At 42.4% G+C, this 13,407-nt stretch overlaps 1 protein-coding gene across 1 annotated transcript in view; it reads left to right on the forward strand.

The window, feature by feature from the left end:
- Nucleotides 1-13,407, forward strand: part of NECAB2 (N-terminal EF-hand calcium binding protein 2) — a 208,632-nt gene that overhangs the window by 174,535 nt on the left and 20,690 nt on the right. The window contains exon 9 of the mRNA XM_070953191.1: nucleotides 6,685-6,738. Coding sequence (XP_070809292.1) covers nucleotides 6,685-6,738 — 54 coding nt within the window. The remainder of the gene's footprint in view (nucleotides 1-6,684; nucleotides 6,739-13,407) is intronic.

Here is a 13,407-nt window from a genome sequence, read left to right on the forward strand (position 1 = left end):
TCTCTGTCTCTCTCTCTGTCTCTCTCTCTGTGTGTGTGCCTCTGTGTGTGTGTGTGTGTGTGTCTGTCTGTCTGTCTGTCTCTGTGTGTGTGTGCGTGTGTGTGTGTGTCTCTCTCTCTGTGCCTCTCTCTGTCTCTCTCTGTGTGTGTCTCTGTCTCTCTCTCTTTCACACACACACACACACACACACACACACACACACACACACACTTCAGATGCTCGGCAACATGGCCGTATTTACAACTGTCTGATGGTTTTGCCAAACATTGACACTTCCAAGTTTTGGCAAAACTGCAGCTCTAGCAAACCATTTGTTCACCTAATGACTGCAGTGTTGGCTTTGTGACTACCACCTTCACTTAACAACTGCCACAAAAAAAGTCGTAAAATCCAGTTGGTCATGTCACCGGCCCCTTTTACAAACATTACAACTTAAGGCCAGAATGAGCAGGCTGGTAACTCCAGGCCATAACTCAAGGACTACGTGTAGGGTTCTCAAAGAGGTGAGAACTTGTCAGCTTATCAATGCTACTTTTAGGTCCTGCGTGCTCTCTGAGCTTGGTTGTTTTCTTTGCCCTAACTACGTAACATCATCAGTGCTAGTAAGGAGTCCTGTGTCAGGGTTCCCAGTAATACTCCCAACGAAAGAAAACTCGGAGGCTTGAAATTCCTCAAAGCTACATTTTATTAGAGATGTCATATTGGCACATCTGGGAAAACCTGAATCTGAAAGTTTCCAGGCTTTCCCCACCCAAAGAAAAGTTCAAGTCCCTGCCCAACATCCACATGTCCATCACAAGGTCCAATCAAACATCGTTCCAACTGGAGATGCCTCCCAGTTCCATTCCTCCAGGTGCAGGGCAAGTTGGCCTTGACTTCTTGTGAAAGGAATGTTATTTTGACTACACATCACCCATGCTCCATACAATCCCCGCTCCCAGTTTCCCACAGTAGTAAAGGTGGCAGGTCTTGAAGGCCTAATACAAAAGATGGCTTCCAGGCCTGACATCCTGTTTGCTCTTTAAACCCCACTCTTGACTAGCACTGATGTTACCTAGTTAGGGTAATGGAACATCTGGAAGAAAACAAGCAAGCTCAGAGAGCACCCAGGACCCCTCATTTCAACCCTGAGCTACAAATATTCTTTATTGGCTACTTTTAGGTTGCAGAAACAGAATTTTGCAAGTCTAAATCTCCTTTTATCCTTGTGAGAACTGGGAAGGGTCTTGTCTGAGATGTTTTCTCAAGTTAAACTTTGGCCCCTGTTTCAGATTTCTTTTCTCTAACTGTTGTCTTGGGTGAGGTCTTCCTTCTTTTCCTCAAGATCATTCCTTTTATCCATTACAGAACTTCTCCCAACTCATAATTCTAAAGTTATAAATTAGCAGTCTTCCAGTACTTTAGGGACTATCACAAAGAGGTGAGGGGGCCAACCTATTCTCCAAAGCACCTGAGGGCAGGATAAGAAGCAACGGGTAGAAGATCAGCAGAGAGAGAACCAACCTAGAACAGAGGAGGAATTTTCTGACAGTGAGAACAACTAACTAATCAGTGGAACAGCTTGCCACCAGAAGTTGTGGGTGCTCCCTCATTGGTGGTTTCCAAGAAGAGACTGGACAGCCATTTGTCCCGAAGGGTATTCAGTCTCCTGCTTGAGGAGGAGATTGGACTAGAACAGGGGTCACCAACCCTTCGGACCTCAGGGACCGCTAAATTCATAATTTTAAATCCTGCGCATCACCAATATGAATTTTTTAAAAAGATAAATAGTATTTGGTCCAGTATTAAAAATGCAAATAATTTTTCTGCGGACCACCAAAATTTTCTCGCGGACCACTGGTTAGTGGCCGCTGGACTAGAAGACCTCCAAACCACGGGTGAAATCTACTTACCTTCCTTACCAGTTTGGAAGTGCATGCGCCACATCACAAGCGTGCGCAAACCAGGGCTAGGTTCTAAAAATTTTTACTACTGGTTCTGTGGGCGTGGCTTATTTTGTGGGCGTGGCTTGATGGTCATGTGACAATTCTTTAGGATTTAGCAGAGGTACTGGTCTACCAGCCTTTTAACTGCTTGCAGAGCTGTACCGGTCTACCCATTTGTTTTTTGCAGGCACCGGTCTACCCATTTGTTTTTTGCAGGCACCAGTCTGCCCATTTATTTTTGCAGGCACTGGTCTACTCATTTGTTTTCTTTTAACACTGATCAGCTGTAGGACGGCCCTTTGAAGCCCCGCAGCAAGAGTTTAAACAGTTTTTTTCCCTCTAGCCATCAGCTGGGACTCAGGAGGCAGCAATAGAATGGGGGTGGGGCCAAATAAAAGGTAAGAATAAGGCCGAGGGTGGGGGGCGCAGGGAGGTGCGGGGGCACGGGGGGGTGCAGGGGGCAGAACCGGTTCGGTGACGTTATATCATCACCGCTACCGGCTCGGGAGAACCGGGCCAAACCAGGAGGAACCCACCACTGGTGCAGACCCTCTGCACATAATAATAATAATAATAATAATAATTTTATTTCTATACCGCCCTTCTCCCGAAGGACTCAGGGCGGTGTACAGCCTATTTAAAAACACAAACAAAACAATGATATAAAATTTAAAATAATTAAATAAATGGCTCAAATTTAAAACCCCAATAAATTTAAATACCCCAATTTAAAACTATTGTATTGATAGTCCGGCCTGGCGGAACAACAGGGCGGAACATGTGCAAAGCCTGCGCATGTGCAGAGAGTAAAAAACACATTGCTTCCTGGTTAAAACCAGGAAGTAACGACACCCAGGCAGGTGGGCGGAGGCTCGCGCCGCCATTGCTACCAGTTCTCCAAACCACCTGCCACAATCGCTACCGAATCACCCGATCCGGACTAAACCAGTAGCATGTCACGCCTGCTCCAAGGTCCCTTCCAACCTTATTATTCTGTGTTCATAACTTTGGAAATGCAGCCACTTGAGTTGTCTTAGAGCAGTGGTTCTCAACCTTCCTAATGCTGCGACCCTTTAATACAGTTCCTCATGTTGTGGTGACCCCCAACCATAAAATTATTCCTAAAACTATTGAAAATATGTGTTTTCCGATGGTCTTAGGCGACCCCTGTGAAAGGGTCGTTCAACCCCCAAAGGGGTCGCGACCCACAGGTTGAGAACCACTGTCTTAGAGGGAAATGGGAATAAAAGAAAGAAGGGCAAACCATTTCCTGTCAAGCGCAGGAAAATCAGGAAGTCCAGGCAGTTTAAAATGGATATAAAGGTTTGTTGCAAGCTTAAGTTCTCTAGGAGAATCTTGTTGTGGTCCGCCAGCAGCCTGTGGACCTGTCAGCTGAGTCAGACAGTGAGGAGGCTGATGAGGACAATGGGCCAGTCCTGGAATCTGGGGAAGCCTCGGACGAGGGCTCTGCGTCGGAGGCAGAGATGGGGCCAGGGCCATCTGGGAGTGATGCACAGACTCCGGAGGCTCCAGAGGCAGACAGCAGAGAGGGAGAGGAACAGAAGGAGCCTGTTCCTAGTGCATGCATGCGAAGAGCTGCCAGAAGGCAAGAGCAACTGAAGAAAAAAGGACAACTCAGGAGTAAGGCCAGGAGATGATTGGCCCTTCCCAGAAGGCTTAAAAGAGCAGCAGAGCCGTTGGGTTCTTTGTAGAAAATCAACATTGATTCCAGTGCTTCTTGTCAGCGTCTCTTGAACTTTGTGGGGGTTTTGCCAAGAAAAGCCTTTGGCAGGTTGCCAAAGATATCAAAGGTTGGTGATAAGGCTGAGGACTGGTTATTAAGAATTTTGTTTTGGACTAAGCTGAGAATGAATTAATTCTCAGCTGTTTTAATAAAATAAGTTTGTTGAGGACTGAATTGTGTTTGGTAATCACTACTTGGGCCTTGATCACAACAAATCTAAACTACTAATGGTCAAAGTGAATTGGCCATAGATAAGAGTCCAAGGAATTCAAGGAGGGCTGGACTTAGCTCTCTGGTGGGCATGAAGGGACTTGAGGCTGATGACATATTTGACCCCTCCCCCCTTTCAGGCTCACCCATGTCATCTCCTACATTTTTTATCTTCTCCCTCTTCGTGTGTTGAGTGTACGCATGTTGAGAACCTTTAAATCTTGAGTAGCCTCTTTGGGAAAAGTCGTTTGATGAAATCTTACATTTCTTCCTTTTATGTTGTCATAACAACTCGAGGGAGAGGATAACCACCATAAAACAATGATTATCCTTACTTTATTTTTGGAAAGTAGTTGTCAAGGTAACAGAGGATGGCTTTTTTTTTAAAAAAAGAAAAAGTACAAAAATCAGTTAACGTTTGTGGGCTTTCGATTTTACATTTCTAAGAATTGTTTTTGAATCCTGCTTTTGGAAAGCTTTGCCCCCTGTTGGAGGAAAATTGCCATTCCTGGCAGAAGTGGAAAAGAGTAGAAATCAGATGAGTAGAATTAGATGATTAGATGGCACTTTATAGCAGGGTGAATAAAAATCAATGATTTTTTTAAAAAAATCAAAAAAATCAGATTTTTTTTTATTTAAATCGGATTTTTTTTATTTTTATCGAATTTATTTTAATAAAAAAGTTTGGGGGTAAAATCTATCGTAAGATAGTTTTCTATTTAAGATACATAAATAATTTAGTTTATTCAGCATGAAATGGAGCTTAGTTATGTAGCATGAGGCTGTATATTCTGCAACACTGGGACTATCGGTGAGTCAACAGTGGGTCAAAGGAGTAGCAGAGATGATAGTTGCTCTTTAAAAATTATGATTTAAATCAAGTTGATTTAAATCAAGCCTTTTTACTAGTAATTTAAATCATGATTTAAATTGTGATTTAAATCAACTCGATTTAAATCAAATCCACCCTGCTTTATAGTCTTGGGGATCCATGAAATATGACCACATGAAGCATTTTGATAAACGAAGGGTATCTGCGGGAAGAGTCAAAAAAAAAAAATTCAAGGGAGTGGCCCTTCCCCATTTGTGACAAGTGATGTAGACAAAACGAGCACAATCTTGTAGCGGTGATGGGTGCACCATTGGAAGACCTGAAGGAACCTAGTCTCCAAAGCACCTGTTGTGGTCCGCCAGCAGCCTGTGGACCTGGCAGCGGAGTCTGACAGTGAGGAGGCTGGGGAGGACAATGGGCCAGCCCTGGAGACTGGGGAAGGCCCGGACGAGGGCTCTGAGTCAGAGGCAGAGATGGGGCCAGGACCATCTGGGAGTGATGTGCTGACTCCGGAGCCTCCAAAGGCAGACAGCAGAGAGACAGAGGAACAGGAGGAGCCTGTTCCTAGTGCATGCATGAGAAGAGCTGCCAGAAGGCAAGAGCAGCTAAAGCAAAAAGGACGACTCAGGAGTAAGGCCAAGAGATGATTGGCCCCTCCCATAAGGCTTAAAAGACCAGCAATGGCTCTTGGGGCTCTTTGTCAGAAAACAACATTGATAGATTTCTTTCTTTTTTTTTTTTATTGAAAAGTTTTACAATTACATTTTTTCCCCATTTCTCCCCCCCAACCCTCCCTAGCCTCCCTAACCCTCCCTAACCCCCCTAACCCTCCCCAACCCCCCCTAACCCACCCCTCCCCCCCGGACTTCCATAGAATATAATCCAAATCAAAATCCCCTTTTTATAAAACTTGAACCCCTCCATCCCCAATATATTTTTCATCTTCACAAAATTCAAATATTTCTATCTTTATATAACACTTTCAGATAAAAGCTATCTGATACTTCCTAGTCTGATATTTGTTCTGCACATAATCTATCCACTTTTTCCACTCCCATTCATAAGTCTCTTGTGAGTGATCTTTTAGATATGCTGAAATCTTCACCATCTCTGCAAAACTGGCCATCTTCAAAGTCCATTCCTCGATAGTGGAATTTGTTTCTTGTCTTGCTGCATTTATTTCTTGTCGGCGTCTTACTGCTTCTGAACTTTTGCCAAGAGAAGCCTTTGGCAGGTTGCCTAATTAGACCAAGGTTGGTGATAAGGCTGAAGAATTGTGTTACGAAGAATTCGTTTTGAATTAGTTTGGACTACGCTGAGAATGAGTTAATTCTCAGCTGTTCTAATAAAATCTATTTCATCAAGCTGGCCTGGCCTAAATCTTTTCCCCTTTTAAATGTAAATTTTAATTTATTTTTAAATTATTGGGTATTTTAAATTTGTCTCAGCCAAATTATTTAATTCGTTTTTATTCTATTTTAAATTTTTGCATTTATGTGTTTTATTCTGTGGCTGTTCACCGCCCTGAGTCCTTCGGGAGTAGGGCGGTATATAAATCCAATGAAATCGAAATCGAATAAACAAACTTCATTTTTTTCCCCCCTGGTGAATATCTCCACCTAAAATTTTACAAAGTTACCAGACTTTTCCTAAGTGCATAGCTCCTTGTTGCAGATGGTTGCATTTCCCCCAAGGGAAAAGGATCTTTTTCTGAAAGCTTGCTTCTCCATCAGCAGTTCAGCCAAGGGGACTGCTCAGTTTTAGTAATGGGGAGATTAGAGATAAATTCTTTTCTGGTCTACTGCCAGTCGCACAGATGAGATCCAAAACTCCTTCGTCCTTAATTTGCATCTCAGTTTTTCATGGCAGAAGTTACCAGTCAGCTGCTTTCTTTCTGCCCTCCCCTGCAAGGTTTTATTTCCATTAAAATATTACTAATATTTCTTTCTTTCTTTCTTTTTTTCCCTCAACAGACTCTTTGGTTTGACCTGCATCAACGGCTGTCAGACAGTGAGAACACAGCATGCGCAGTGAGTGTCATTTTCCATCCCCCCCCATCTCAAGTGGGGATATTGGGACTGAGAAACACTTTGCTGCTATTCTGGGGTGCCCTTTTCTGTGGGTGCCCCTTTCTTTTCAAAAGACAATTAGCACTGAGCTTTTCATGCATGAAAATCAGGATTGGTAGTCACTAAATGCTGTTGTGCCAAGCCTCAGGGCAGTGATTAGCTGGCCAGGCATTCGGTTCCGTTGGATCAGTGGTGAAATCCAATTTTTTTTACTACCGGTTCTGTGGGCGTGGCTTGGTGGGTGTGGTGTGTCTTGGTGGGCGTGTCTTGGTGGGCGTGGTGTGTCTTGGTGGGCGTGTCTTGGTGGGCGTGGCAGGGGAAGGATACTGCAAAATCTCCATTCCCTCCCCACTCCTGGGAGAAGGATATTGCAAAATCTCCATTCCCACCCCACTCCAGGAGAAGGATACTGCAAAATCTCCATTCCCTCCCCACTCCTGAGGGAAGGATCCTGCAAAATCTCCATTCCCACCCCACTCCAGGGGAAGGATACTGCAAAATCTCCATTCCCACCCCACTCCAGGGGAAGGATACTGCAAAATCTCCATTCCCACCTCACTCCAGGGGGAAAGATACTGCAAAATCTCCATTCCCCTCCCACTCCATGGGAAGGATACTGCAAAATCTCCATTCCCACCCCACTCCAGGAGAAGGATACTGCAAAATCTCCATTCCCACCCATTCCAGGGGGAAGGATATTGCAAAATCTCCATTCCCACCCCACTCCAGGGGAAGGATACTGCAAAATCTCCATTCCCACCCACTCCAGGGGGGAAGGATATTGCAAAATCTCCATTCCCACCCCACTCCAGGGGAAGGATATTGCAAAATCTCCATTCCCACCCCACTCCAGGGGAAGGATACTGCAAAATCTCCATTCCCACCCCACTCTGGGGCCAGCCAGTGGTGGTATTTGCTGGTTCTCCAAACTACTCAAAATGTCCACTACCGGTTCTCCAGAACCTGTCAGAACCTGCTGGCTTTCACCCCTGCTTTGGATCCAGAGACCATAAACACATTGATAAATAAAGGGATTTAACCTTTGGTGTGTTGCACTATGCTGCAGCTGGCCAAAAAAGCCAACACAACCCTAGGCTGCATTAACAGAGAGATAGAATCAAGGTCACGAGAAGTGTTACTACCACTTTAGAAGGCCTTGGTAAGGCCACACTTGGAATACTGCATCCAATTTTGGTCACCACAATGTAAAAATGATGTGGAGACTCTGGAAAGAGTGCAGAGAAGAGCAACAAAGATGATTAGGGGAGTGGAGGCTACAACATATGAAGAACGGGTGCAGGAAATGTGTACGTCTAGTCTACTGAAAAGAAGAACTAGGAATGACATCATTGTGGTGTTCCGTTATCCGAGGGGCTTCCACATGGTAGGTATGTCCAGTCTAATGAAGAGAAGAACCAGGAGGGACATGATAGTCTTCCAGTATTTGAAGGGCTGTCACAGAGAGGAGGGGAGGTCAACCTATTCTCCAGAGCAGTGGTCCCCAACCTTTTTATCGCCGCGGACCAATCAGCCTTTGATAATTTTACCGTGGCCCGCTGAGCACGCGCAGGGGTGGGGGCTTTGGGCCACACGTGCGTACCTGCGCGGGGCTCTCTTCCCTGGAGCCTTTGTGCACGGCCCAGGAGCTTTTGCGCACGGCCCAGGAGCTTTTGCGCACGGCCCAGGAGCCTTTGCGCTGCAGCGTTCATGTCCCCCGGCCGCTGCGCGGCCCGGTGCTAGGTACTCCACGGCCCGGCACCGGTCCGCGGACCGGGGGTTGGGGACCACTGCTCCAGAGCACCTGAGGGTAGGACAAGAAGCAATGGATGGAAGCTAACTAAGGAGAGAAGCAGGAAGGAACTAAGGAGGAATTTCCTGATAGTGAGAACAACCAACCAGTGGCACGGATCGCCCTCAGAAGTTGTGGGTGCTCCACAGGGGTGAGATGCTGTGGGTTCAGAGGGGTTTGGGAGAATTCATAGGAGTTTTTGAGTAATCTTTTGGGTTTTTTGCCTGAGGACAAGGTCAATGCTCCATCTCTCCTGAACGTCACAGCCTAATATTTTTAAAAATTATTTCTGCTGCATTGGTTTTCCTTGCATATTTAAGGAGTATGCATTTTCCATTAAAACTAATAATAGAAATCAGATCAACTAACACTGAAATTAAAGGATAAGGAAAGCTCAAAGTATTTTAAGGTATGGGACAAGTGGTATGATTGGATTAAGCGAAAAGAAAATGGATAAGGATATATTTAGTAAAGAGTGAGTTTTATTTATTTATTTATTTATTTATTTATTTATTTATTTATTTATTTATTTATTTATTTATTTATTTATTTATTTATTATATTTCTATACCGCCTTTCTCCCGTAGGACTCAAGGCGGTGTACAGTCAAGAAAAATATAGACACACAAACATCATAAAATTGCTAATTAAAATTATTACTTAGTTTGGTCAATCAAATAAAACCCAGAATTAGATCACATTTAAAAAATCATTCACATGTTTGTATGTTTAGCCCTGCCTGTTGGAACATCAGGGTCTTGAGGGCACAGCGGAAAGCACGGAGATCAGGGATATTCCGTATCTCCGGGGGCAGTTCATTCCAAAGGGTTGGAGCCCCCACAGAGAAGGCCCTCCCCCTGGGAGTCGCCAGTCGACATAATTTGACTGACGGTACCCTGAGTAGTCCCTCCCTGTGAGAACGAACTGGTCGGTGGGAGGCTATTGGTGGCAAAAGACGGTCTCGTAGGTACCCAGGTCCTAAGCCATGGAGCGCTTTAAAGGTGATAACTAACACCTTGAATCGCACCCGGAAGACCACCAGGAGCCAGTGTAGCTCACGTAGGAGAGGTGTTACATGGGCGTAACGAGCTGCACCCATAATCACCCACGCGGCTACGTTCTGGACCAGTTGGAGCCTCCGGGTGCTTTTCAAGGGGAGCCCCATGTAGAGAGCATTACAGTAGTCCATACGGGAGGTAACTAGGGCATGAGTGACTGTGCGCAAGGCGTCCCGATCCAGAAAGGGACGCAACTGGCGGATCAGACGAACCTGATAAAAGGTACCCCTGGCCACGGCCGTCAAATGATCTTCTAAAGATAACCGTGAATCCAGGAGGACACCCAAGTTGCGAGTTTTAAATTAAGAACTGATAATTGGGAGTGTATTTCCATGCTTATTTCATATAAATACGAACAATGACTTCACAGTCATGAGGATGAATGCGGGACTAGGTTATGAAATATATAATATGCAGAGGAGAAGAATATATATAGATATGTAAAAGAATAGAAATGAAATGTCAATTATAAGATATGATCTATGTATATGAATATTTTATTATGGTTTTAATTGTTTTTATAATTGTTTGATAATTTAATAAAGTTTGTTTTAAAAAAAAAAGAAAAGGCAAAAACCCCCCTAATAATAGAAGAACTAAATAGAAGAATTTAGGAACACGTTGTACTCCAGAGTGAATAGAAACCTTGATTTTTCCTAAAGATCTAACTTTTTAAAAAAAGTCAGAAAAAATACATGTTAGAATATGTATCCTAGGTTTCATGAATAAAGTAGTCATTACATTGTCAGAATATGATGTATATGTATATGCATATGCATATGTGTGTGTGTGTGTGTGTGTGTGTGTGTGTGTGTGTATATCATACTTGATTAAGTCTTGATTGCATATTGAGTACCCATAAATAACTCCGACATTCAACCACAGTCTCTCCCCTTATCCTTTGTGACAGTTATCGGTTAAATTTGGAAAGAATAGCTTTGAAATATTGGGTTTGCTGTCATCGCAGGAATGATGTGAGAAGATTAGAACTTCCAGTTAATTCCCCAAGGAAACTGATAAGAAAACCTTCTCTTTTAAAGAAAAACAGATTTAAGCAGGTGTGAGCCTGCATCTTTGATCTCTGATAAAAAAAAAAAATATTTCTTTTTTAATTCAAACACTTGCAACTACTAACTCAACTAATGATATAACGGGGAAACTAGAAAATTGGGCTGACAACCTAATGTTTAAAGGCTGGTCATTGTAGGGCATTATAACACTATCTTGGAATTAAATGATGTTTCCCTTTATCAATGGGAATTTCATAATCAGGTTAACGGTATTTTCATTCAAATTGTGGGCAACTATCTGGGGTTCATTTATTGACCTTTGCTTTCTGGGATTATTTTTTTGTGTTGTGTACTGTTTTGAGAATAAAACAGAACAGAACAGAACAGAACAGAACAGAACAGAACAGAACAGAATAGAATAGAATAGAATATTGGAATGGAATAGAATAGAATAGAATAGAATAGAATAGAATAGAATAGAATAGAATAGAATAGAATTTTTATTGGCCAAAATAAATAATGTATTTTGATGATGATGATGATCATCATCATCATCGTTTTTTTAATTTTCTTTTTGATTTACGTCCTTGGTAAGTGGGGCAGGCTTTAAGAATTGTAAAATGAATAAAAATAAACATTACCTACCCAGGAGAAAAGAGGAATGTTCTTACGATCAACCAGTCTGCTTTAACAAGAGGGAAGTAAAGGAGTTAATTATGGTGGGTGGTTCAAATAGATCCAAAGATGCACTTACTTATTTTGACAATGAACCAAGAGGGACCAAGAAGGGAATTTGAAGGACAACAGCTCTGTAAGGATGTTGTGTGTTTGATAAATGAAGTCAGTTCTTCCCCTTATACTGATCATTCCTGGATGTACATTTTAAAAATAGGTAAATTGGTGCCCTTAAGATTTCTAGTACAAATGATACTATTAGTAGTGGAGAATGCTAACGTTAAGAGTTTGGGGCTCAGAATAAGCACTGAGGTTTCTCAATGCCATCCTACATCTAAAAGAGTGGATTACAGAAGGGAAATCAGATAAAGGGGAGTTGATCCCAAGTTAACACATCAGCTCCATTTCAACTTGGGACCTATCCCATAATAATAGTAACCAAGCCAAATTGTTGGTTTAAGTAAGAATACACGGTACCGGTAATCCTCGATTTACAATCACAACTGAGCCCCAAAATTATGTTGCAAAGTGATACCTTTGTTAAGTAACTTTTGCCCCATTCTACGACTTTCCTTGCCATAGTTATTAAGTGAATCACTTCAATGGTTAAGTTAGTCACACAGTTGTTAAGTGAATCTGCTTTCCCTAATGACTTTGCTTGATCCTGGGATACTGCAACCGTCATAAATATGATGATGCTGTTTTCCCCCTCCCCCCAGGGTGTGTCATTAATCACATTTGCCAATGGAGCAATTTCGAGGGTTGTAGAGATCACTCCTTTCCGGTGCTGTGGGTAACCCTGGGAGACAGCCTTGAGAGAGATAAGTCTGGAATGTGCCTCTGTCTTTGGCTGCCGTACTGTTTCATCGGTTTCCCATCCCCCTTGCCTATGGCAACTCGAGAGCAGGCCAGGGATGCTTTGCGAGTTGACATATGAATTAAATAAATGAAATAAATATGTCATGCATCCAAATGTAAATCACATGACCAGGGGGATGTTACTATGGTCATAGGTGTGAAAAATGATCATAATTTACTTTTTTCAGTGCCATTGTAACTTTGAATGGTACCATCCCAAGAGAAGAGAACAAAATCAATTGATTGAAAAAATCCTTGTTTTTTTCCTCAGGGGAAAAAATCCTTGGTTTTTTTTTTTCCTCGGGGGAAAAAATGAAGACTTTAAAAAGCCAAGAACTCTAAAACTTTAATTAAAAAAAGAGAACTCAGCCAAAGAGGAAAAAAATATACCTGGCAGAGAATAATAGAAGCAGATAAAAATGAAAGCAATATGGCCTTTGGGACTAATATCACGTTCCACCCAGCAAAATATAACCAGAGTAGTAAATGTAATTTCTACACACCCAGAGGAAGAAAATGAAGTAGTTAGTGGAATCTCATAAGGATCTCATACAACCAGTTTCCTCCTTGGAAATCAATACCCCATTAACTTTATTGACATAAGGAAAATAATAGTTGGGAATAGATTCTAGCTGAGCCAAAACCAACCAGTGAGTTTCTGCATTCACTCAGTTTTCCATTTTCACTCAAATTAAAGCAAAACCTACAGCTATTCAAAGGTTATTATTGTTATTGGTTCGATTTATATGCTGTCCTTCTCCGGAGACTCAGGGCGGCTTACAATGCATTAAGCAATAGCCTTCATACTTTTGTATATACCTGCTTAGTAGGGCTTTCGGCCCCCCCAAGCGGTGTTCTTTTTTTTTTTTTTTATTTACACTTTATTGATTTTTTTTTACACAGATAAAATATAATAACAATTCTGTTTGACATCGGATTCGCAGTGTTTGTACATATATACATGAAAAAATATCTGGTGTCATTTATACTATACATTTCTAATTAATTTCTACACCTTTTACTCCTTCCTTGATTCTATCATTTATCCATTCGTACCATCTTCCTCACACAGTATCATAATCTGAATTTTCATCATTATTTATCTCGTGCGTTAATTTACTTATCTCTGCACACTCTAATATTTTGCTAATTATAAGGTCGTCCGGTGGTAGGTCTTTCTTTTTCCAGTATTGGGCGTACGCCAGTCTGGCAGCGGTGTTCTTTTTTATACAAAGTC

This window comes from Pituophis catenifer, unplaced genomic scaffold (genome assembly GCF_029215685.1).
Source record: "Pituophis catenifer annectens isolate HBS135680 unplaced genomic scaffold, rPitCat1.0.hap2 SCAF_13, whole genome shotgun sequence".
In the NCBI taxonomy this organism is placed as follows: domain Eukaryota; kingdom Metazoa; phylum Chordata; class Lepidosauria; order Squamata; family Colubridae; genus Pituophis; species Pituophis catenifer.